At 36.4% G+C, this 24,007-nt stretch overlaps 3 protein-coding genes, 1 long non-coding RNA gene and 1 pseudogene across 56 annotated transcripts; 3 read left to right on the top strand and 2 right to left on the bottom strand.

Moving 5' to 3' along the window:
- Positions 1–706: 706 nt before the first annotated feature.
- Positions 707–2,260, top strand: LOC148696770 (uncharacterized). 2 transcript variants are annotated; one of them, XR_015962611.1, is made up of 3 exons: positions 707–1,232; positions 1,559–1,779; positions 1,968–2,260. It is a non-coding gene; the product is annotated as an uncharacterized LOC148696770 (long non-coding RNA). The 2 variants fall into 2 exon arrangements; XR_015962610.1 differs by lacking the exon at positions 707–1,232 and having other exon boundaries at positions 1,479–1,779.
- Positions 2,261–3,600: 1,340 nt separating this feature from the next.
- On the bottom strand, positions 3,601–16,592 carry LOC137726736 (uncharacterized). 50 transcript variants are annotated; one of them, XM_088694301.1, is made up of 20 exons: positions 16,419–16,592; positions 15,993–16,040; positions 15,715–15,849; positions 15,349–15,431; positions 15,002–15,093; positions 14,665–14,707; positions 14,385–14,443; positions 14,201–14,288; positions 14,055–14,116; positions 13,851–13,959; positions 13,676–13,742; positions 13,522–13,597; positions 12,982–13,060; positions 12,740–12,828; positions 11,308–12,412; positions 10,571–10,631; positions 10,361–10,425; positions 10,077–10,180; positions 9,818–9,912; positions 9,021–9,278 (listed from the first exon to the last, which is right to left on the bottom strand). In XM_088694301.1, the coding sequence occupies exons 15-19, from the start codon at positions 11,345–11,347 to the stop codon at positions 9,904–9,906; spliced, it is 279 nt and encodes a 92-aa protein (XP_088550427.1). In that variant the 5' UTR covers positions 11,348–12,412; positions 12,740–12,828; positions 12,982–13,060; positions 13,522–13,597; positions 13,676–13,742; positions 13,851–13,959; positions 14,055–14,116; positions 14,201–14,288; positions 14,385–14,443; positions 14,665–14,707; positions 15,002–15,093; positions 15,349–15,431; positions 15,715–15,849; positions 15,993–16,040; positions 16,419–16,592; the 3' UTR covers positions 9,021–9,278; positions 9,818–9,903. The 50 variants fall into 50 exon arrangements, 14 of the variants coding, with proteins under 14 accessions (XP_088550422.1, XP_088550425.1, XP_088550420.1 ...); XM_088694305.1 differs by having other exon boundaries at positions 10,385–10,425; positions 13,863–13,959; positions 14,201–14,279; XM_088694300.1 differs by lacking the exon at positions 15,993–16,040 and having other exon boundaries at positions 12,982–13,113; positions 13,863–13,959.
- LOC137724494 (uncharacterized) lies at positions 5,079–10,219 on the top strand. 2 transcript variants are annotated; one of them, XM_088694288.1, is made up of 4 exons: positions 5,079–6,444; positions 6,535–7,101; positions 7,183–8,238; positions 8,318–10,219. In XM_088694288.1, the coding sequence occupies exons 1-4, from the start codon at positions 5,220–5,222 to the stop codon at positions 8,692–8,694; spliced, it is 3,225 nt and encodes a 1,074-aa protein (XP_088550414.1). In that variant the 5' UTR covers positions 5,079–5,219; the 3' UTR covers positions 8,695–10,219. The 2 variants fall into 2 exon arrangements, with proteins under 2 accessions (XP_088550414.1, XP_088550413.1); XM_088694287.1 differs by having other exon boundaries at positions 6,526–7,101.
- A 419-nt stretch (positions 16,593–17,011) lies between the features above and the next one.
- Positions 17,012–17,776, bottom strand: LOC137724767 (putative carboxylesterase 12 pseudogene; annotated as a pseudogene).
- Positions 17,625–23,775, top strand: LOC137724766 (uncharacterized). 2 transcript variants are annotated; one of them, XM_088694290.1, is made up of 7 exons: positions 17,625–17,766; positions 18,399–18,436; positions 18,740–18,885; positions 19,149–21,980; positions 22,062–22,903; positions 23,012–23,114; positions 23,193–23,775. In XM_088694290.1, the coding sequence occupies exons 4-7, from the start codon at positions 20,825–20,827 to the stop codon at positions 23,561–23,563; spliced, it is 2,472 nt and encodes an 823-aa protein (XP_088550416.1). In that variant the 5' UTR covers positions 17,625–17,766; positions 18,399–18,436; positions 18,740–18,885; positions 19,149–20,824; the 3' UTR covers positions 23,564–23,775. The 2 variants fall into 2 exon arrangements, with proteins under 2 accessions (XP_088550416.1, XP_088550415.1); XM_088694289.1 differs by having other exon boundaries at positions 22,062–23,114.
- The last annotated feature ends 232 nt before the right edge of the window (positions 23,776–24,007 follow it).

Raw genomic sequence — 24,007 nt, 5'->3', positions numbered from 1 at the left:
ATTTCACAAGGTTTCAGTATGAATTTTTCATTGCCATACTGATTGCTGCTTTTAAACCAATCGGTATAGATTCTAGTTTTAGTTTCCTTTTGTTTTATCAATTTACCTTACTTCTTTGAACCAAATGCAAGTTCCAATATTGCATTGTTAACAAAATAAATTACATGAAACTGAAGCTGTCTCTAACTGAGAAATCTCTTTTTGTTTAAGTAGTGTTATATTTTTGTGTTTATTTTTTTCCCAACATGTGGCCTTAAAAGGAATCAAGTATGCAGGGGAATGGTAGGATGAACATATCAAAGGTAGAGATCGACTCCTTCTCTGATGGTAGGATCAACATGTTTGTGTTTAAGTAGTGATGTTTTTTATTATTAAATTTTGGTAAAATCATTGCTTATCATAAACCTTATCACAATACCAAATAACAGGGAGAGAGATGAAAAATAGAGAGGTGTATATTTGAACGTATGTTTACTTTGGAGATTCTGGATAATGATCATGAATTGTGGTGTTAGTGCATCTCTAAATGATTTGTATTTGGGGTCTTCCAAATTCTTTAACTGTTACTCTGTATGAAGTTTTATTAATTTTTGATTCGTTGGTTTCAAATCTTTTGTTTCGTTGTGTCTATCTTTTTTACTCCCCTTCAATGCACCAAAAGACGTGCCCTTTTCTGTAATGTTGTTCTTACCCATGCTCTTAATAAGCTGCTGAGCTATTTTGGTATGTTTTTGTGCTCACCTTTCAGGTTTTAGACATTACTTTGTATACAGTATGTTTCTTTAATTAATCTTTTTTTTCTTTTCAGTTGGGCCAAGATGATTTCTCTTTTTCTTTCGATTCAATAAAAGAGGGCATTTTAGCTTTTGTGATGTTTTGGTATATATGTTTTCATGAAGGGCCCTGAAGAAATATTATAGGACCAATTTCAGGAATCACATCATGCAATTTGTTTTCAAATCACTACGGTTGTTTTTTTACAACATTGTTGAGAGTGTTGGTGAAGGTGTTAAAAGAGAAGTGTTCTTTGTTTTGCTGAAAATTCTTGCAGATTTTGGTGTTTAATTTTATTTGAATTTTTTAATTTGATCAAAGGATGCTTTGGTTAGTAGCCACTTTTATTCATTGGGTTTTTATTCGAATTTATAACATTGAGGGTATAGGTGAATGATGAAGCAATTTGTTTGGTTTCGGAGACGGTGGTTCTAAGATTATGGGCCTTTTTATTCAAGGTGAGCAATTTCAATTTCTTGAATTATTGAATAATTTATGTGAATTATACGGAGTTGGTTTGAATGATTTCTGTGAATTTACATTTAGACCTTCTGGAATTTGGGTTTTAATTTCAGTATTTCCAAATTTTTTCATGGTCTGTAGCCGTCTCCCTTCTTTATCGTTTATGAAGCTTTTAATTTTAGTGATTGCCCAAGTTATTTAGTTTTGACTGTGCTGGTGTTTTATTTTCTAATTTATTTTTTTTAATAAAGTCGTGTATTTAATTGAGTTGTAATATATAAATTCTTGCTGGATTAAGGGTTTATTTGTGTGACGATCACAGGACTACAATTCGATTGGTTGCGCGTCAGTCTTTTCATCCTTGAGTTGTTCTCCGAGCATCTGCTTTATCAGTGCTTCCCTGCCTTCTTTTGTCCAGGCTGAAGCAATTGTGTTGCCCACCTTCTCCCACATTCCACCACCACGCAGGTAGACTTTAACAAACACGTGAATTACCATCGTCTCAAGCTATGTTGTGTTTTTCACAATACTCACTTCGAAAAGGTATATTCTATAGCTTCGTTCTATTTCGTATGAAAAATTAGTGAATGGTTTGTTGTTTTTAGGTTTTTTTTTTTTAAATGGATTTTTTGTATGATCAATTTATTGTTTTAACTTGACAAGCGTAACTCATACCTTTGCAACCTGTCCTACATTGGCATCTAAGTATGATATTCATTTCTGTATTGCAGCTTCAGATTATTCTAGAGCCATAGTTATGGAAGGAAAAAGGATTTTCCGCCTATGACATCCAAGAAAGGTAGTAGTCTTGTCTTTCTTTGTTAATTTATTAATAATGATTTCCTAAGCATTCTTCTTTTAACTTATTCATTTGAAGTGTAGGAAGGTTGTTGATTATCTCATTGACCCTGGCCTTTGTTGCTAGCACAAGTGATGGAGATCCCTAATCACTTTATGTAAATAATGTCTTCGTCTTTGTGCACATTTCACATTGAGTTGTTAATGAGATTGTTCTTTAACTAGACAATTGTTTTCCGAAATCTGTTTTTATGTCGTTGCCATGCATTGAGCTATCTCATGAATCTTATGTTTTCAGCAATTCTTTTGTGTTGCCATGTGATCTTCAAACAGATGCACCTGCATTTTTTCCAGATTTATGGAACATGGAGAAAAGTTCCAGGTTTTCCTTTTTCTTTGTTAACAAGGATAATTGTTGCTTATTGTTTTCCTTGGCTATCCTACTTTTAGTGTAGGTTGTGGGAAAATTCCCAAATTACTGATTAGGATATTAGAATAGGCATCCTGATTCTCATTTTTTCTTTCATAAATATCTATTCGATTGGAAAATAGTCCAGTGTTTTCCTTACCTACTCATTGTTCATAGACTAACCCGAGTGTTTTAAGAGTCGGTACTTTCTATGACTTTTTGTGAAGCGAGCAGATGAAGCTCCACTCTCAACTTGATTAGTCTTCAATCTACCAGTTACTTTAATGTCATGTCTTCTAATTTGTATTTGTTCAGGATTTCAAAATTAAGGTCTGATTTCTACCATTTTCATTATTGTTCTATTATTTTAAGCTACAGATGAAGTGTTAAGTGTTATGCATGTTAGGTAGAATTAATAAGTGAATTAGGTCCTCTTGAGAATGCAGGGGATACTTCTATGGTTTTTAACTTGGTTTTTAGTTTGATTGTTTAGCTATAACATAAAATCTCAATACTTACATTGACAATATTAGAATGCACTGATCTAAACAAGAGACTATTAAATCATTGAAAAAAGTCCTCTCTAGCTGGTATAAAACCATATTATTTTCCACCAAAAAAAGACTATGTAACCATACTTTATACTTTTTTTTTATAGTATAAACTTGTTGATGTGTAAATTAATTGCATGTATTTTAATATTTCATATTTTTTTTCCTTGCCTAGGTTGCTTTCTTGACAATCAAGAGTACCGGATGGAAACTTTTGGTGCTTCAATGAACTTTGATTTTTTCCCATGCCTAGGTTGCTTTTTCGAATTTATTTTTATTTTTATTTTTATTTTTTTATGTAGAGACAAAAGTTCTACGATTGTTTGTACATGGGCTGTATTCATTAAATCTTTTGTTTGTTAAAATCTTCTAACATTTTTGCGCAGATTGAACAAAGTTCAAAGACGTGTTATTTTTGAAAAATTCTTAATCGTGTCCAATCCGTGTGGCGTATCAGAGTGTCCGACACACCGACATTTCGGATTTTAAAGTGTCCGTGCAACCTAGTCTAAACTGCATGAAATTTCAGAAGATTAAAAACACACAACACTTTGAAGTTTCAAAGTGTCCGTGCAACCTAGTCTAAACTCTCAGAAATTTCCCGGGGACAGATCTTCTAATCCTTTATTTACGCTTGGAAATTCGGAAAGGATATTTCAACTCAATCAAGAGCTGTCCCCTGGCCCCAGCCATGTGAACAAAGACCAGTCCCAGAGTGCGTGGACTGTGAAGGATGTCTTGGACAAGTGTGGAGTAGACGAATAAATATCAGGCACCAACGTCAAGCGTGTGGGTTGAGGTATGGAAACGTGTCACACGGGAACACGAGAAACACAATACATAATCGAAAAAGAAAAGAATATCTAGAACAGTACAGCATATGTTCTGACAAGTGATTTTCAAATAGAGCAAGCAGCAGAGCAGCAAGTGAACCGAGTTGATCATGTCTTCACCAAAACACTTGCAATACCTTCAAGTAACAATTAATCAAATTAATTAACTAGAAATTCGAATGGACAAATTTGTAAACAGTTTCAGACTCGACAAAATTAGCCAATTGGCTTATGAAATGGACAAATTTGCCAAATGCCCATGGAAATTCAAAATTCAAGAACCACAAACATATGCATAATGCATATAACAAAAGAAATTCGGAAAAACCTGTACTTTCTGGTAGCTCCTCGGAGCGGCCGACCAAATGAAGCTAAAAAATGCCCCTACTACTGTATCTTGACCGTGTCCGACACTTCGGGTTTTAGAATGTCCATACAACCTAGTGGAAGACTAAAAACACAACGACACTTCGAAGTTTTGGAGTGTCCATGCAACCTAGTGTAAACTCTCTGAAATTTCGGAGGCACAGATTTTCTAATCCTTTCCTTACGCTTGGAAATTCGGAAAGGATTTTTCAACTCAATCAAGAGCTGTCCCCTGGCCCCAGCCTTGTGCACAGACTGAACAAAGTCCAGTCTCAGCATGCGTGGACTGTCGTGAAGGATGTCTTGGTCAAGTGTGGAGTTGATGCATAAATATCAGGCGTCAACGTCAAACGTGTAGGTTAAGGCATAGAAATGTGTCACATATAATCAAGAAAAATATGACGCGTAATCTAAAAAGAAAAGAATATCTAGAAGAGTACAACAAATTTTCTGAAGAGTGATTTTCAAATAAAGCAAGCAGCAGAGCAGCAAGTGAACCGAGTTGGTCATGTCTTCACCACAACACTTGCAATAGCTTCCAAGTAACAATTAATCAAATTAATTAACTAGAAATTCAAATGGACAAATTTGTAAACATCTTCAGGCCCGACAAAATTAGCCAATTGGCTAATGAAATGGACAAATTTGCCAAATGCCCATGGAAATTCAAAATTCAGGAACCACAAACATATGCATATAATAAAAAGTAAATGAAAAACAGAAAAACCTTGCGACAAAAAAAACAAAGGAAATTCAGAAAAACTTGTACTTTCGGGTAGCTTCTCGGAACGGCCGACCCAATGAAGCTTTCGGCGGGCCCGGCAGCGGCAATCCATTGAGCTTATTGGAAGTCAGAGGCAGCAGAAGATTAAAGGCACGCGTCCTTTTATGGTCATTTGCGAAATTCCAAGCGTCAAGAAAGGATCATAAACTCTGCATGCACCTCCAAAGTTGTTATTAGCTCCGATTTATTTGTGCCTTGGACCATAACAGATCATAAACTCCACGAAAAAATAACAGATCATCATGCAACTCAAAACCATGACATTTCATTATATTCTCCTGCTGCTGTTCGCATTGCCATTGATCAAAACGACATCAATATCTCCACGAAAACAAGCAGAATCGCTCATCAAATGGAAGGCTGGCTTTTCTCCATCATCATCATCGCCACCTTCGCTACTCCATTCATGGTCCCTCACCAACCTCAACAGCCTCTGCAACTGGACTGCCATGGTCTGCACCAAAACCAGAACGGTCTCCGAAATACAGCTCTCCGGCATGGAAATTAACGGAACACTGGCTCTTTTCGACTTTTCCCTATTTCCAAATCTCACCCACTTCAACCTGAGTGGCAACTATTTCCGAGGGCCTATACCATCTGCCATTGGAAATCTCTCCAGGCTCACAACTTTGGACTTGAGCAACAACGCTTTGGACGGCAATTATAGCGGATTCTCTGGCCCAATTCCGGACAATATAGGTTTGATTTCTGGTCTTCAACATATTGACCTGAGTTGGAATCTTCTGGAAGGGAAAATTCCACCCTCTATAGGCCAACTCAGGGAGCTCCAATACCTTGATCTTTCAACCAACTCCTTAAACTCTTCTATCCCTTCTGAGCTTGGTCTTTGTACAAACCTCTCCTACTTGTCCCTATCTTCCAATAAACTCAATGGCGAACTGCCTTTGTTCTTGTCCAAACTTAAAAACAATAGCTTCAGCGCAACCATTTCAGCAGAAATTGGGCTGTTGACACAATTGCAGTATCTAAGCCTTTATTCCAACGAATTCAGCGGAGAGATTCCTCAGAGTCTAGGCAATTTATCTAAGCTTAATGTACTCTATTTGTTCGATAACCACTTGACAGGAGAGATTCCTCATAGTCTAGGCAAATTGACTCAGCTTCAGTTACTCGATTTGTCCGGTAACCACTTGACAGGAGAGATTCCTCAGAGTCTAGGCAAATTGACTCAGCTTCAGCTACTCTATTTGTCCGATAACCACTTGACAGGAGAGATTCCTCAGAGTCTAGGCAAATTGACTCAGCTTCAGCTACTCTATTTGTCCGATAACCACTTGACAGGAGAGATTCCTCAGAGTCTAGGCAAATTGACTCAGCTTCAGGAACTTTATTTGTCCGATAACCACTTGATTGGAGAGATTCCTCTAAGTCTAGGCAATTTATCTCAGCTTCAGCTCCTCAGTTTGTCCACTAACAACTTGACAGGAGCGATCCCATTGAGTTCAGGTATGTTGGACCTGAAGCATTTTTCATAATCTAATAACAATTTGATAGGGGTAATACCAACTCATCTGTATCTCACCGTAGGCTTAACAGGTTTGGTCATCTTGGAACTCAACAGCAATTCACTATCAGGTGCAATACCATCAGAATTGTGCATGCTCACAAGATTACAGTATTTCAATGCCTCACGCAATAATCTCTCAAGCGAAATCCCATCAGAGCTTGGTCTTTGCACAAACCTCACCTACTTGTCCCTGTCTTACAATAAACTCAATGGGGAACTGCCTCTGTCCTTATCCAATCTGAAAAACCTCGTTGAATTGCATTTAGCTAATAATCTATTTATTGGTCAAATCCTTCCTTCTCTGGTCTCCAATTGGATGAAATTGGTTTCTTTGTACCTTCATAACAATGAATTCGGTGGAGAGTTGCCAAATGAAATGGGAGATCTAATCTCGTTATCCACACTCAATCTGAGCAGGAACCACTTGACAGGAAAGATTCCTCAGAGTCTAGGCAAATTGACTCAGCTTCAGGAACTCGATTTGTCCTATAACCACATGGCAGGAGAGATTACTCAGAGTCTAAGCAATTCATATCAGCTTCAGTTCCTCGATTTGTCCGCTAACAACTTGACAGGAGTGATCCCATTGAGTAAAGGTATGTTGGACCTCAAGCATCTTCCATTGGCTAACAACAATTTGACAGGGGTAGTACCAACTCATCTGTTTCTCGCTGTAGGCTTAACAGGTTTGGTCTACATGGATCTCAGCAACAATTCACTATCGGGTGCAATACCATCAAATTTGCCCATGCTCACAAGATTAGAGGTTTTCAATGCCTCACGCAATCATCTCTCAGGCGAAATCCCATCAGCATTAGCTAACATGTTAACTCTAAGTAGTTATGACTTTTCGTATAACAACTTAACAGGGCCATTACCAACCTGTGGCATTTTCGAAAAGGCGCCAACAAGTGCTTTTGTTGGTAACTATGGCTTGTGGAGTCATGCAGATGGACGAACTGAATGTAAGTCTTCCAGTACACATTCCAAAAAGGCTAACAAGAATAAAGTATCCATTATCCTTTATTCCTTTTGCGGTTTCGCAACTGTTGCAATTGCCATTTTTTTCTTTCTTATGTTTCGCAAGAGGTCCACGATCCGGCCTCAGGTAATCAAAACTTCTCAAAACTTCAAGAGTTTTGAAGCAATGATATTGCAAGAGGAAGTAAAATTTACGTTTGCAGAAGTTGTGAAGGCTGTAGATGACTTTCATGAGAAATACTGCATTGGCCAAGGAGGTTTTGGAAAGGTTTACAAGGCAGAGCTCCAATCAGGCCAAGTTGTTGCTGTTAAGAGGCTTAACACGGACGACTCTAATGACGTTCCAGCAATCAATCTTCAAAGTTTTCAAAATGAAATCCGTACTTTGACAACCATCCGGCATCGAAACATCATAAGGTTATATGGCTTCTCTACAAGGAAGGGTTGCATATTCTTGCTTTATGAATACTTAGAGAGAGGCAGCCTCGGAAAAGCATTGTATGGGGTAGAAGGGGTTACTGAGCTCGGTTGGCCAACAAGGGTAAAAATTGTGCAAGGACTTGCTCGTGCACTTTCTTACCTACACCATGACTGCTCACCACCAATTGTGCATCGTGATGTAACTGTCAATAATGTATTGCTCGAGCAGGATTTCGAACCCCGACTCTCAGATTTTGGAACAGCAAGATTGTTGAGTATTGATTCATCCAACTGGACCAACATTGTTGGTTCGCTAGGATACATGGCCCCAGGTAATGTAAAAATTTTAATGTTGTGCAACTTTGTACTATCTTTTGTAGAATTGACATATTTTGTTCTCTTTATACGCAGAGCTTGCATATATTATGAAGGTGACGGACAAGTGTGATGTTTATAGTTTTGGAGTGGTGGCACTAGAAGTCATGATGGGAAGGCACCCTGGGGATATGCTAGAGTCCCAACTATCAAAATCATCAACATCAATGAAAGGAAATGTAGACTTGCTTTTGAAAGATGTGTTAGATCAACGACTAGAGCCTCCAACCAATGAATTGGCAAAGGCAGTGGTGCTTGTAATGAGTATAGCATTGGCTTGTATACGGACACGTCCTGGGTTGCGTCCAACAATGCATTTTGTGTCACAGAATGTATCAGCTCAGAGTCTTCCTTGCCTTCCTGAGCCAATTGGTATGCTTACCATCAACAAGCTATCGGCCCTTCAAAACTAGAAGAAAATAGAGAACATGCAGCTCCAACTTGAATTCTTGCTACGAGCAGTCTATCAAAAAAGGACAAGTTGTGGAGTTTATTTTTTTTAATTTTTTCTTAATGTTTACAACAAACTTCATAAACATGTAATTGATATCTGCACCACCCTGATTACGAGTGTTGCAAATTGTGTTTGGCACTGTGGAATTCGTACTTGCATAAATAACCAGTTACACACAAATGTTCTGTCGAGATACTTTCTTTTTTGGTTTGATTTTCCTATTTGTCGTAATTCATATTGTGATTGTAATTATCTCTCTACCAATGATTTACATAGTTGTAGTTAGGGACCACTAGAAAATATGCCCGCACTTTGCTGTGGGGATTGAATGTATTAGTCAGAACATACATGAATAATTTCTACACAAAGTAACTGAAATGACGGTACAGTACGCAAGAACCAATTAAGAGATACTTTGCTTGCTATACATGGATATGCATGCTATAAGAAACATTCATTTGCAGATCGTATTGTGTCCTCAATATTGTACTCATAGTTTCAAGTAATTATTGTACTCATAATTTCAAGTAATCAGCCCACTCTCTGCATGAAAAACACAAAAGTAGAAGACACAATACTTGAGCATCTGGCAGGATTAGCAAGCTTGTGAAAAAATTGCTAAACAGTCTTACAAATTCAATTGCCAAATGTCATACTATAACCCAAGACAAAGATAAAGCATATAATTTGTTTACAAATCAAAACGAAGTGCTGCCATAATGTGCGACTAAAAAAACGCCTCTTAATGTCGTCCTGCAAGAAATGAATGCACTTCGAAAACAACCCAGAAACACCCTAGAAATCTTTACCACCCCAATATTACTAAATAGAAGCATAAATGGACAGAATCCCTCCCTAATTTTGTAACAGAAATTCTAACAGATAGTATCAGGCTCCAAAGGTCTTGACTTATCTTTGGCATAAATATGTACACTGCAAGTTTAGTTCGAATGAAACAAATACGCATGTAAAGTAAAAGGCATCAACACTCCATGCACTGCTTTACAACCATCTCAAGTTGTTGACACAATGCTTAAAATATTCGAGACTCAAAAGATTTTCACACAAACAGAACACCTCACCTAAACAATAACCGAAGTTGTGGTATCTGAATTAAGCAGGCATACACTTTGCAAGGCTTTCTTCAATATCATCTCATATTTTCTTTTCATCTTTCCTATATGATACAATAAACCATTCACACTCAGACGTAAATAAGAGAATCTGCCACACTGTACTATTACAGTTGCTAATCCTGAACAAAAATGCAAGTGCAGCTGCTCTTAATCGAGAACTTCATCAAATAAACAACAATAAAATTTAATGTAATCCGTCAAATACCAAAAAAGAAAAGCGATCATTTGAAGGCACCGTAATGCCTTTGCCATCGTACACTTGCAGCATGTAATCGATGCATCTGTTGTTCAATGAAATCATTTGCTTGGCTAAAAATAATACGAAAAAAAAAAAAAAAAAAAAAACAATTACTGAAAAGACAGAACAATGGTCTAGTAATGGCAAAATACACTCCTCAACAATGCACACGAACTTGTGAGTTGAAATTTTGAAACATTCGACAACAAAAAGAAAGAAGCAAAATTAGAAGAAAAGAAAGAGATGCTCACTCAAAAAGAAAGAAGAAACAATACCAGGCTTCTTCTCTTCGGCGCCCAGAATTCCATCACTGACTCTTTCAACCGTAAATGTATTTAAAATACAAAGGGGAAAAAAACCCAGTAGAAATCATCCCATAGAATTAAATCATCCAAGTAAAATTAGACCATGGACACAAAAAGAAATGAAGGCAGTTTAATCTGACTTAATCAGTGACTTACTGAATAATCTTGGAATCTGTCCCATGCAAGCATTCGATTTCAACCCCCATCCTCGTTGCCCCTGTAATATGTAGACATAAAGAAAAAGAAATCAACTTTAAGTTGTCAATCAATCATTTGCTTGGCTAAAAAGGTTAAAATACAATAAATATATTCACATCCAATTTATGAGATATCATGCAAAAGCAAATGTAAATGATTACAAAATTATGAATACAAATAAGAAACACAAACTTGCCAAAAAGAAGACCTATTATAGCGTGTCAAGATACTCACAGCACATAGTGTCAAGATAACTGCAACAAAATTTCCATCCAATGACTTAACACTCAGATCAAAGTCAAATAAAAGATGTCGCTTCATAATTTCCAATTTTAGTTCCTTACCAGCCTCAGTGAGCATTTCATCAATTTCAATCTCTTCCTAGAACTTTTATACTTATCTCCGTGGTAGAATTGAGAAAGAAAAAAAAAAACCCAAATTCAAGTCAAGAAAAAGAAAATCCGTATTTCTAGCATTTAACTGTTCAAAGAGAAAACTAAAAGCATAATCCTTTAACCGTACAACGGAAATCTCACTATGCTAAAACAAATTCAAATCAAGAAAATGCATATCCGTATTTCTAGCATTGAACTGATGAAAGAGAAAACTAAAAGCATAATCTTTCAACCGTACAACAGCAATCTCACTATGCTAAAACAACCATCAATTTCTTGAATAATGTCCATAGTGCATACCGAGAGAATTGAACTGTAGAGCCTGGGACATTTGATTCATTTCATCTGTGAAAACAAATCTTTTATTCTCTCTTAAACTAACCTTGATAAATATACCATTAATAAGTCAATAGTCAAAATCCTCATATAATAATTTTTCATTGATAATAAGCCAAAAGATAGATACTCAAACATATAATGAGCATAAAATTACAACAACAACAAAGCCTTTTCCCACTAAGTGGGGTCAGCTGTATGAAGCCTAGAACGTCATTGCGCTCGGTTCTATGCCACGTCTTTCGTTAGATCATAATGGGCAAAAAAGTAAGAGTAAAAAATCCAAACCTCAAGAATATAATTGTATTACACCAAAGGTGCATGCTTAATTAAAAGTCCTCCCAAAGTAAAGTCAAAAACTAAACAAAAATGAAATTTAACAAAAGATTTAGTGCTAAAAGAAGTAACGCATACAATTAACCTATTTTATAAGGAATCGAATTAAAAGAAGTAACGCATACAATTTGCCCTACCAACTTGTCGAACACAAAAATACACAGATTTGAGCTTTTACCTCAACGAAAGTGAAGGAACAATCCGCAGCAGAATGAATTGGGCCAACGACAGAGAAAACCCAGTTGAGAGAGAAAGACTACGTAAATACCGCTATGAAAACCATAACATTTTTAGATAGTCCATTAGCTAGAACAAATCATAACACACATGGCAGACGAACCCAGAAAAAGACATTAATTAGTTATACTAGAATTACTAAGACTTGACAGTAAAAGATTTTATTTACCTGGACAGTTTGTATCTGGAAACTATAACTTTACATATGTTTTAGAAGGTCAATTTTTGTTCTTATCCATAATGCAGTACAATGTTTGAAATCTCGATGTGAAATTTTATCTGGGCATGTAATCACGAATTTTATAGCCAAACGGCATATATAAAAACAAAAAAGTGCAGAAATTTTGAATGATTCGTGTATGGCTCACCACATCTAATTCGATTATAATGTAATTCCAAGAAAAGAAAAAAGGTAATAATAGAGAATATAATGTCCAAATCTCCCAACAGTCTGCATACTTCGTGTAGAGCCTTCAGCAACAAAGTGTTCAGATTTCTGCATACAACCCAATATCAATCAATTTTCCCTCTGTATTTAAAGTAATTTCATCCCAAAAAAGCAACATAGCAAACCTGCATCCACACCATACTCATGAGAATATATAACTTCTATAGTTAATTAGTAATACAGCTACCACCTAAGTTCCTTCGTGAAAAAAAAAAAAAATAACAAAACCTAAAATTTTAAGGAAAACAATAAAACTTTTTTCTCCTGTAAGGGACCATACCAGCACCCGATTCAATCGAGGGTTTTTACAAACCCAAAACTATAAAAAAAAAAAAAGAGAAATAAATTAAAAGTTGTGATCGATGAACACCATACCTTGGAAACGGTAAACATGCAGAGCTCTTCGAGACCGATCCCAATTCGCTTGCCGTAGACTAGAGACACAGAAGAACATAACCTTCCTCCTGATTTCATAAGTTTCCCAGTAAACAAAAAAGGCAAAACGATTGAAAGAAACGTCATATGTCAGGTATCTTTCCCTTTGAGAGACAAATAACTGACATTAGCAAAAGAACAATGGACTTGCAAAAATATAAACGCTCTTGAGCTGAGCTTACATTCTGGATTTTCTCTTGATGACTTGCACGTTCAAAAATCATTGGTCCAAGTTAGCACCCATAGGCACACCCCAACAGTCTGAAGAGTTTTGTTCCAAGTACAGCGCACCTTTCATTTTCAAAATAAGACATCTTGTACCAAGTAAATGACAACATAAGGTATCATTTTCAATCTACAGAATTTTGTAATCGAACCCACACACACACACACACACACACACACGTAGAAAAATCAACTATTTCCCTAGTACTAACAAAATTAGTAGTGTAAAAACCCCCAGAAAAACCCACTGCATCAACTATGAAGCTACCAGAAAAGCCCAAAGTCTTGACAACGTCCAAAGCTTTGGATACACTAATGCTAGGTTCAGAAAGAACCAAAACATCAAAGGCATGAAAATTGAGCATGTTTCCCATCTCTTCTCGAGAAACAAGTGGGCTATGCAAAATTGTGCTCAATTTCATATGCGGCAATTCACCCCAACCATCAATTGGTTTAGCCAGTGCATTTATAATACGACCTAAAAAAGCCTCACTTACCGGTATCTGAGCAATTCTTCCTGTTGCTTATATATATAAGTACACTTTTGGTTTTGGAGGAGGAAGCAACCATACCCTGAATATATATATATAAGCACACTTTTGGATTTGAAAATTTTCTTCTTGGATAATAAAAGTGCAGGGTAAAACATACCTGAACCTTTTCACCGACGAAGTTGAAACCTCCAAGGTCCATAATGGATCCAGCTAGCAAATATTCACTACTAACATGTCAAGTTTTGGTATGAAGGAAGCAGAATATGAACATTAAGTAAGATAATAGCATTAAGGTTTCTCTATAAGTTCATTAAGTTTGGAAATATATGTACACGCATATGTACTTATGAATGTATGTATCATATCGGTTGTCCAGCGCAAGCAAAGACAATGCCACCACAGGTTGCAGATACAATAACGACCACCAAATCTGATATTAATCTACAATGAAACCAGTAGATGAGTTCAAAATCAGCATTTTTTGTTAAGAGAAGACCAATGAACTTAACGAAACTGTAATAAGCCTGTAAGTTTACCTCAAGTCTATTTGCAGTACTGGATATTTTGATTTAAAATTTGATATTATGAAGACATTGTCCTAAAAATATTAATAACAAAGTTACATTTAGGACTGTTGAGATAAATAACTGGAGCAATTATATTTTCCATGAAGCAATCTTACATTACGATCAATCAGTGTTGGTGTATCTTCTCCTCTATTATCATTATCCAGATTGAAAACATCATGTAGTTGAAACGACCTATTTATACTACAACATAGTTGGTGAGAACAGGCCATAATGGCTAGATTCCAAGGACAAAGAATATATGAAAAACTGTACTGAATTTAAGTTAGAAGCATGTACTTTTCTTCTTTCGTCTAATTTTTCTTTGACTTTACTCTCGCAACTGTTTCAAGTACCGCCTGATCCACACAAAGATAGGTAAAAAATGAAATTAGAAAGAATTACAACATATTGCATTTGAGACCGAATCAAGTATGCATCAAAACATTAGATTGCACTATATTTGCGCTAGCAGCCCATGAATTACGATAAGAAATGGTTCAATGTAAATTCCTTAAATAAAACTGAATCAGATCTTAAGAAATGGTTCAATGCTAGATAAAATTTGCTTAGTATTCACCTGCTGGCCAGCGACGCTGTTATTGAAACTTCCAGATCAGTAGCTGCAAGAATAATCAAGCAAGGGAAACAATAAATTTAATTTAAGACTAAAAACATGAATTAGCTAACAATAACAACTGTATTTAACAATTTAAGCATAATCTGATGGATTTTAAAGAATGAAATTTCACCACAACCAACTTTTCTTAAAAAATTTCTCATCTTTTCTTCTCATCCAAACACAAAATCTGAAGATCCTGGAAATTTTATTCTCTTTTTGTTTCAGGTTTCGACCTAAAACCCTAATTTGAACCAAAATGTATAGAAAGAGGAAGCACATCGGATCTAATACGAACCTTCATTCTGATCATTCTCTTTGAACTTATTGTAAGCCCGTTAAGCCTATAAGTTCACTGGTTTCCACTATACATGCCATAACGATCATATACTGCAGTTAGCAATTCCAAACTTTATGAAATATTATGCATAAAATCTTTCATTTAATGGAAATTGAAACTGAAAAAACATTACTCATATCCATGCTAGATATATTTCCTAACAAACAATTGGTTTTATGTTTTTCCTAATATCTGTTGAAATTTGAAAAGACAAAACTACAACTTGAGTAAAGTTCAAAATCTGCATTTAGAAGGTAAATCAGAATCCAATGTCAATGGAAGCGGAACGGTAAATAAGAGCTTACTTGTTTTTTCTGAATATCCAACACACGTTGATCTGTCATCGTGGTTTCCAATTGAATCATGAGTTCCAGAATGTAAATCGAACCTTGAGTATAAGAAAACCCAGAGAAGGAAAATTAAATCCCTCACAAATGGTGCAAGAAAATATGAGAAACCTAAATTAGTCCCAACGGTGAGAGTTTTCATCAAGGAAGTAGACAATCCACACGCTAAATCACCAATCGAATATGAAGAGATCACTAAGAAGAAATCCCTAAAACCCAATATTTTATTAGAGTTGAAAATCAAAATTAAGCCAAAACGGAACCTTCACTACCCAAATTAAGCTAATAATCCACTAACCCAACAAAAAGGCAAAGAAAAATCACCTCTAGATGACTGACATTGATTCAATGCAAAAAGAGCTCAAGCTGCTTCATATTGTTCTGAAATTAGAGAGAGGGTGCGAGAGATTATGAGAGGACGGAGGGCCGAATGCCGGAGTGAGACTCAGCGCCTCTTCTCTGCATATAAAAGATGCCGCACAATTATGCAACTGACCCCGTAGACTTATAAACATCACAAGTATAAATTCTGAAACTGATATACATTGAATAGACTATACACAAAGCATAAACAAATTCAGCATATGAACACCAAAACCTACCAAACTCATGTGCTTGCTTGAAGCAGCTTTTGGTCATTTTTCTACAATCTACTGCATAAAAAGGACCAAACTATAACGCTAATCTATATACATAATTTGCTATAATACCCAAAAAAGTTAAATTAAATTAAATTAAAAATTGAGTGGAAGCCACGACCAAAGTGGTAAAAGTCAAGAAAACATCCAAACCCCAGGAAGAAAAAAAAAAATTCTTTCAGAAAAATCAGAGAAATTCAATAAGGTAATCAATCAATTAAGTACCTAATTCCCCTTGGATGCCTTGAATAAATATAACACTCCAAGATAAATAATTAACTGTCCAATATTATGTTTTTCCTGTTTCCTTCTTATTCTCGGGAAAGAAACAACCCCAAAACAAGTAATTGAAGAAAACCATACAGAAAATATTGGGGAGGAGTGACATACAATCTGCTGAGTTCTTCTTCGCTTTGCAGATAAGAGATGGTGCCTTCTCATCGAGTTCATGCATGTATTGCCCGGAGTGAGATGGTGAGCGGGCGTGAGAGAAGGGCAGTGGGAGTTGGAGAGAGTCGGGAGAGAAAAAGAGGGAAAGAAAAGGGAATGGAAACGGACGGGACAAAGGAGCAATCATCGTTAATAAATAGAAATTTCCAATCCGAATGGCACCAAAGGGTTGGTGGCAATTTTGTAAATAAAATGAAATCCACCCCAAAACACTGTTCATTTGTAGGATTTATGATTTTGTATTCTCATTGCGTCCACCTTATAAGGATCATTCACACCATTTTGTAAATAATCAATGAATGTTACAATTTACATCAAATTTCATATGTTCAAATTTAATATTAGAACACAAAGTTGTATGTATAGTTTTGATAGATCTATCTTCGTTTATTTAATTGTCATGCCACAATTAGATAACTAAACGGTTTCTACCTTTTGTAAATTTTTGCATGAATAATCTTTTAATGGTAACCAAAAAATTAATCGAGATTAAGAGAAATATTGTTCAAGAAAAGATACATAAAGCTCATAAAATATAGGAATTTAGTAGGTTGTAGTATAAGTCATAAAACGGATTACAACAACGGAAAAACCCGCAAACACTAGTTCAAGAACAAGACTATCTTTTTCTGCATGGCCACAACATTCTCACAGGCAGGTTCGGACAGATGGTAAACATGGTCCTCCCCTTTGCTTCTATCACCTCCACAACTCCATTCCATCCACTCTCTCTCAAGGCCTTCCCATAGTATCATCCCGTCTTTCAACACATCTAACTCAGCAACAAAACCAGCACTTTCCCACACCCCAATTCCCTAAATTTTGGATCCTTTTTCAGGGTTGAAAAGTGGATCATCAGATGCATTAGTAGACGGGTAGGTAAAACGCCACAATGCAGCAATAAACTCTCCTTTAGTTGCAGGGGCAGTTATCTCCCCCCCCCCCCCCCCAATTGGCTCTTCCCCCCATAAATATGGGTCGACCAACACAACCCCAATCAGTTTAACACCAACCAGCCCCTCAGAGCCTACTCTCATTCCCATGTGGTGCACTATATTAGCTCCGGTGCTGTCTCTAGCGAAGAACACGCGCTGCAAATCCGCATAGCCACTTAGCCAATCATCATCTTCTTCTTCATCACCGTTTCGCGTTCCATCAAAATGGGAAGCCACCCATTTGATAACAGCCCAAGAATCGTCGTAGGCAGCTGGGAGAGGGTTCTTGGGGGCAAGCCTGTACTCAACAGAGACAGCCACAACATTGGCGTCGAAGACTAAGGACCTCTCAGGTTTTACACATTACTTTGTATGACAGGATGTTTCCTTAATTAATCTTTTTTTTCTTTTCAGTTTGGCCAAGATGATTTCTCTTTTTCTTTCGATTCAATAAAAGAGGGCATTTTAAGCTTTTGTGATGTTTTGGTATATAATATATATGTTTTCATGAAGAGCCCTGAAGAAATATTATTGGACCAATTTCAGGAATCACATCATGCAATTTGTTTTCAAATCACTACGGTTGTTGGGCATGTTTTCTTGGTTTGGAGATAGTTTTGAGAGATAATATGCGTAGTAATTTTACTACTTCCCAAAGTTTATCAAATCGTTTCTTTTTAAATTTTCTTATTGCTTTTCAGTCTTAATTGTTTTTCCTTTCTTGCAATTCTGAATTATTTCAAACTAGGAATGTAAAGAGACTATTTTTTACAACATTGTTGAGAGTGTTGGTGAAGGTGTTAAAAGAGAAGTGTTCTATGTTTTGCTGAAAATTCTTGCAGATTTTGGTGTTTAATTTTATTTGAATTTTTTAATTTGATCAAAGGATGCTTTGGTTAGTAGCCATTTTTATTCATTGGGTTTTTATTCGAATTTATAAGACTGAGGGTATGGGTGAATGATGAAGCAATTTGTTTGGTTTCAGAGACGGTGGTTTTAAGATTATGGGCCTTTTTATTCAAGGTGAGCAATTTCAATTTCTTGAATTATTGAATAATTTATGCGAATTATACAGAGTTGGTTTGAATGATTTCTTTGAATTTACATTTAGATCTTCTGGAATTTCAAATTTTTTCATGGTCTGTACCCGTCTCCCTTCCTTATCGTTTATGAAGCTTTTAATTTTAGTGATTGCCCAAGTTATTTAGTTTTGACTGTGCTGGTGTTTTATTTACTAATTTTTTTTTTTTAATAAAGTCGTGTATTTAATTGAGTTGTAATATATAAATTCTTGCTGGATTAAGGGTTTATTTGTGTGACGATCAGGACTACAATTAGATTGGTTGAGCGTCGGTCTTTTCATCCTTGAGTTGTTCTCCGAGCATCTGCTTTATCAATGCTTCCCTGCCTTCTTTTGTCCAGGCTGAAGCAATAGTGTTGCCCACCTTCTCCCACATTCCACCACCACACAGGTAGACTTTTCCAAACACGTGAATTACCATCGTCTCAAGCTATGTTGTATTTTTCACAATACTCACTTTGAAAAGGTATATTATATAGCTTCGTTCTATTTCGTATGAAAAATTAGTGAATGGTTTGTTGTTTTTAGGTTTTTTTTTTTTAAATGGATTTTTTGTATAATCAATTTATTGTTTTAACTTGACAAGCGTAACTCATACCTTTGCAACCTGTCCTACATTGGCATCTAAGTATGATATTCATTTCTGTATTGCAGCTTCAGATTATTCTAGAGCCATAGTTATGGAAGGAAAAAGGATTTTCCGCCTATGACACCCAAGAAAGGTAGTAGTTTTGTCTTTCTTTGTTAATTTATTAATAAATGATTTCCTAAGCATTCTTCTTTTAACTTATTCATTTGAAGTGTAGGAAGGTTGTTGATTATCTCATTGACCCTGGCCTTTGTTGCTAGCACAAGTGATGGAGATCCCTAATCACTTTATGTAAATAATGTTTTCGTCTTTGTGCACATTTCACACTGAGTTGTTAATGAGATTGTTCTTTAACTAGACAATTGTTTCCCGAAATCTGTTTTTATGTCGTTGCCATGCATTGAGCTATCTCATGAATCTTATGTTTTCAGTAATTCTTTTGTGTTGCCATGTGATCTTCAAACAGATGCACCTGCATTCTTTTCCAGATTTATGGAACATGGAGAAAAGTTCCATGTTTTCCTTTTTCTTTGTTAACAAAGATAATTGTTGCTTATTGTTTTCCTTGGCTATCCTACTTTTAGTGTAGGTTGTGGGAAAATTCCAAAATTACTGCTTAGGATATTAGAATAGGCATCCTGATTCTCATTTTTTCTTTCATAAATATCTATTCGGTTGGAAAATAGTCCAGTGTTTTCCTTACCTACTCATTGTTCATAGACTAACCCGAGTGTTTTAAGAGTAGGTACTTTCTATGACTTTTTGTGAAGTGAGCAGATCAAGCTCCACTCTCAACTTGATCAGTCTTCAATCTACCAGTTACTTTAATGTCCTGTCTTCTAATTTGTATTTGTTCAGGATTTCAAAATTAAGGTATGATTTCTACCATTTTCATTATTGTTCTATTATTTTAAGCTATAGATGAAGTGTTAAGTGTTATACATGTTAGGTAGAATTAATAAGTGAATTAGGTCCTCTTGAGAATGCAGGGGATAATTCTATGGGTGTTAACTTGGTTTTTAGTTTGATTGTTTAGCTATAACATAAAATCTCAATACTTACATTTACAATATTAGAATGCTCTGATTTAAATAAGAGATTATTAAATCACTGAAAAAAGTCCTCTCTAGCTGGTATAAAATCAGATTATTTTCCACCAAAAAAAACCTATGTAACCATACTTTAGACTTTTTTTTTTAATAGTATAAACTTGTTGATGTGTAAATTAATTGCATGTATTTTAATATTTCATATTTTTTTTTTTCCTTGCCTAGGTTGCTTTCTTGACAATCAAGCGGAAACTTTAGGTGCTTCAATTAACTTTGATTTTTTCCCATGCCTAGGTTGCTTTTTCAATTTTATTATTTTTTTTATTTTTTTATGTAGAGACAAAAGTTCTACTGTTTGTACGTGGACTGTATTATTAAATCTTTTGTTTGTTAAAATCTAACATTTTTGCGCAGACTGAACAAAGTTCAAAGACGTCTTATTTTTTTAAAATTCTTAGGTGGACGGCTAAAGGATATGGCACGCAAAATGATTGGTGACATCAGGTCATTTTAGCAGAGTCTAAGTCTAATAGCGTGTGGGTTTAAGGCATGAAAACGTGTCTCAAGCAAACACGACAAACAAAAAAACAAAAAGATAAGAACATCTAGTAGAGTGCAGCACATGCTATGATGATTGAACACGACAAACAAAAAGATAAGAACATCTAGTAAAGTGAACCGAGTTGATCATCATGCAACTCAAAACCATGACATTTCATTATATTCTCCTGCTGCTGTTCGCATTGCCACTGTTCAAAACGACATCAATATCTCCACGAAAACAAGCAGAATCACTCATCAAATGGAAGGACGACTTGTCTTCATCATCATGGCCACCTTCGCCACTCAATTCATGGTCCCTCACCAACCTCAACACCCTCTGCAACTGGACTGCCATTGCCTGCACCAAAACCAACAGTGTCTCCAAAATAGACCTCTCCAATATGCAAATTACTGGAACACTCGCTCTCTTCGATTTTTCTCTATTTCCGAATCTCACCCACTTGAACCTGAGTGGCAACTATTTCCGAGGGCCTATACCATCTGCCATTGGAAATCTCTCCAGGCTCACAACTTTGGACTTGGGCAACAACCAATTCTCTGGCCCAATTCCGGACAGAATAGGTTTGATTTCTGGTCTTCAATATATTGACCTGAGTTCGAATGTTCTGGAAGGGAAAATTCCACTCTCTACAGGCAAACTCAGGGAGCTCCAGTACCTTGATCTTTCAGCCAACTCCTTAAACTCTTCTATCCCTTCTGAGCTTGGTCTTTGTACAAACCTCACCCACTTGTCCCTGTCTTCCAATAACCTCAACGGGGAACTGCCTCTGTCCTTGTCCAATCTGAAAAGCCTCGTTCAATTGGATTTACATAATAATCGATTTGTTGGTCATATCCTTCCTTCTCTGGTCTCCAACTGGACGGAATTAGTCTCTTTGAACCTTCAACAAAATAACTTTAGCGAAACCATTTCAGCAGAAATTGGGCTGTTGACACAATTGCAGTATCTATGGCTTTATTCCAACGAATTCAGCGGAGAGATTCCTCAGAGTCTAGGCAATTTATCTAAGCTTAATGTACTCTATTTGTTCGATAACCACTTGACAGGAGAGATTCCTCATAGTCTAGGCAAATTGACTCAGCTTCAGTTACTCGATTTGTCCGGTAACCACTTGACAGGAGAGATTCCTCAGAGTCTAGGCAAATTGACTTGGCTTCTGGGACTCTATTTGAAGCATAACCACTTGACAGGAGCGATTCCTCAGAGTCTAGGCAATTTATCTCAACTTAGGCGCCTCGATTTGTCTGCTAACAACTTGACAGGAGTGATCCTATTGGTTTCAGGTATGTTGGACCTGAAGCATCTTTCATTGTCTAATAAAAATTTGACAAGGGTAATACCAATTCATCTGTTTCTCACCGCAGGCTTAACAGGTTTGTTCGACTTGGATCTCAGCAGCAATTCACTATCGGGTGCAATACCATCAGAATTGCGCATGCTCACAAGATTACAGTATTTCAATGCCTCACACAATAATCTCTCAGGCGAAATCCCATCAGCATTAGATCACATGTTTACTCTAAGTAGCTATGACTTTTCTTATAACAAATTGACAGGGCCACTCCCAACTAGTGGCATTTTCAATAATGCGCCAAAAAGTGCTTTTGTTGGTAACCTTGGCTTGCGGAGTCATGAGGGACTAACTGAAAGTAAATCCTCCAGTACAAATTCCAAAAGTGCTAAAAAGAATATAGTATCTGTTTTCCTTTTTTCCTTATTGGGTTTCGCAACGATTGCAATTGCCATTGCTTTCTTTCTTACGTTTCACAAGAGGTCCAAAATCCGGCCTCAGGTAATCAAAACTTCTCAAAACTTTGAGGATTATGAGTCAATGATATTGCAAGAAGAAGTGAAATTCACATTTCGGGAAGTTGTCAAGGCCATAGACGACTTTCATGACAAACACTGCATTGGGAGAGGCGGATTTGGAAGAGTATACAAGGCAGAGCTCGAATCAGGTCAAGTTGTTGCAGTGAAGAGGCTTAACACGAATGACTCTAATGACATTCCAGCAATTAATCTCCGAAGTTTTGAGAATGAAATCCGAACTTTGACAACTATCCGACATCGCAACATCATAAGGCTATACGGCTTCTCTTCAAGGAGGGGTTGCATATTCTTGCTTTACGAATACTTACAGAGAGGCAGCCTTGGAAAAGCATTGTATGGGGTGGAAGGGGTTACTGAACTTGGGTGGCCAACAAGGGTAAAAATTATGGAAGGACTTGCTCATGCACTTTCTTACTTGCACCATGACTGCTCACCACCAATTGTTCATCGTGATGTAACTGTTAATAATGTATTGCTTGAGCAGGATTTCGAGCCTCGACTCTCAGATTTTGGAACAGCAAGACTGTTGAGTATTGATTCATCCAATTGGACCAACATTGTTGGTTCACTAGGATACATGGCGCCAGGTAATGTAAAATTTTAATGTTGCACAATTTTGTACTATCTTTTGTAGAGTTGACAATTTTTCTTCTCTTTATACGCAGAGCTTGCATATATTATGCAGGTGACGGATAAGTGTGATGTTTATAGCTTCGGAGTGGTGGCACTAGAAGTCATGATGGGAAGGCACCCCAGGGATATGTTAGAGTCCCAATTATCAGAATCATCAACGTCAATGAACGAAAATGCAAAGTTGCTTTTGAAAGATGTGTTAGATCAAAGACTAGAGCCTCCAACCAATGAATTGGCAAAGGCAGTGGTGCTTGTAATGAGTATAGCATTGGCTTGTATACAGACGCGTCCTGGGTTGCGTCCGACAATGCATTTTGTGTCACAGAAACTATCAGCGCAGAGTCTTCCTTGCCTTCCTGAGCCATTTGGTATGCTTACCATCAAGAAGTTATCGACCCTATAAAACTAGGAGAAATGGGTAGCTCCAACTTCAGATTAGAATTCTTGCTACGAGCAATCTATCAAATAAGGAGATGTTGGGGAATTTTATTTTATTATTTTTATTTTTAATGTTTACGACGAGCTTCATAACATGTATTTGATATCTACACCGCCCTCATTACTAGTGTGTTTCAAATTGTGTGGTTGAAAGATATAGCGTTCAGCTTTTTGAAATTCGTACTTGCATAAATAACCAGTTACACGAGTATTCTGTCGAGATACTTTCTTAATTATTTGGTTCGATTTGCCATTCGTTATAATAATTGATATTGTGATTCTAGTAATCTCTGTCAAATTTTACGTAGCTGAATTTTAGGGACCATACTAGCAAAAATGCCCACGTTTTGCTGCAGGTTTTGAAATTGTAACCCACAATTTAATAAACCCAGAAATCAATTAGAGAAAA

This window comes from Pyrus communis, chromosome 5 (assembly GCF_041283825.1).
Source record: "Pyrus communis isolate YQ-2024b chromosome 5, ASM4128382v1, whole genome shotgun sequence".
NCBI lineage: Eukaryota > Viridiplantae > Streptophyta > Magnoliopsida > Rosales > Rosaceae > Pyrus > Pyrus communis.
The sequence above is the reverse complement of the archived record's forward strand: the minus strand, read 5'-3'. Positions and strand labels throughout refer to the sequence as shown.

Excerpts from the sequence above, each read along its gene's own strand:
- LOC137726736 (XM_088694292.1), bottom strand. Across the intron at positions 10,426-10,570 it reads ACAGATTCCAAGATTATTCA|AGTCAGTGATGGAATTCTGG; the intron begins GTAAGTCACTGA and ends TACGGTTGAAAG. Across the intron at positions 10,181-10,360 it reads TGTTTCTTCTTTCTTTTTGA|CCAAGCAAATGATTTCATTG; the intron begins GTGAGCATCTCT and ends TATTATTTTTAG.
- LOC137724494 (XM_088694287.1), top strand. The coding sequence starts at position 5,220 with ATGCAACTCAAAACCATGACATTTCATTATATTCTCCTGCTGCTGTTC. Across the intron at positions 7,102-7,182 it reads AGTGATCCCATTGAGTAAAG|GCTTAACAGGTTTGGTCTAC; the intron begins GTATGTTGGACC and ends TTCTCGCTGTAG. Across the intron at positions 8,239-8,317 it reads GCTAGGATACATGGCCCCAG|AGCTTGCATATATTATGAAG; the intron begins GTAATGTAAAAA and ends CTTTATACGCAG.
- LOC137724766 (XM_088694289.1), top strand. The coding sequence starts at position 20,825 with ATGCAACTCAAAACCATGACATTTCATTATATTCTCCTGCTGCTGTTC. Across the intron at positions 21,981-22,061 it reads AGTGATCCTATTGGTTTCAG|GCTTAACAGGTTTGTTCGAC; the intron begins GTATGTTGGACC and ends TTCTCACCGCAG. Across the intron at positions 23,115-23,192 it reads ACTAGGATACATGGCGCCAG|AGCTTGCATATATTATGCAG; the intron begins GTAATGTAAAAT and ends CTTTATACGCAG.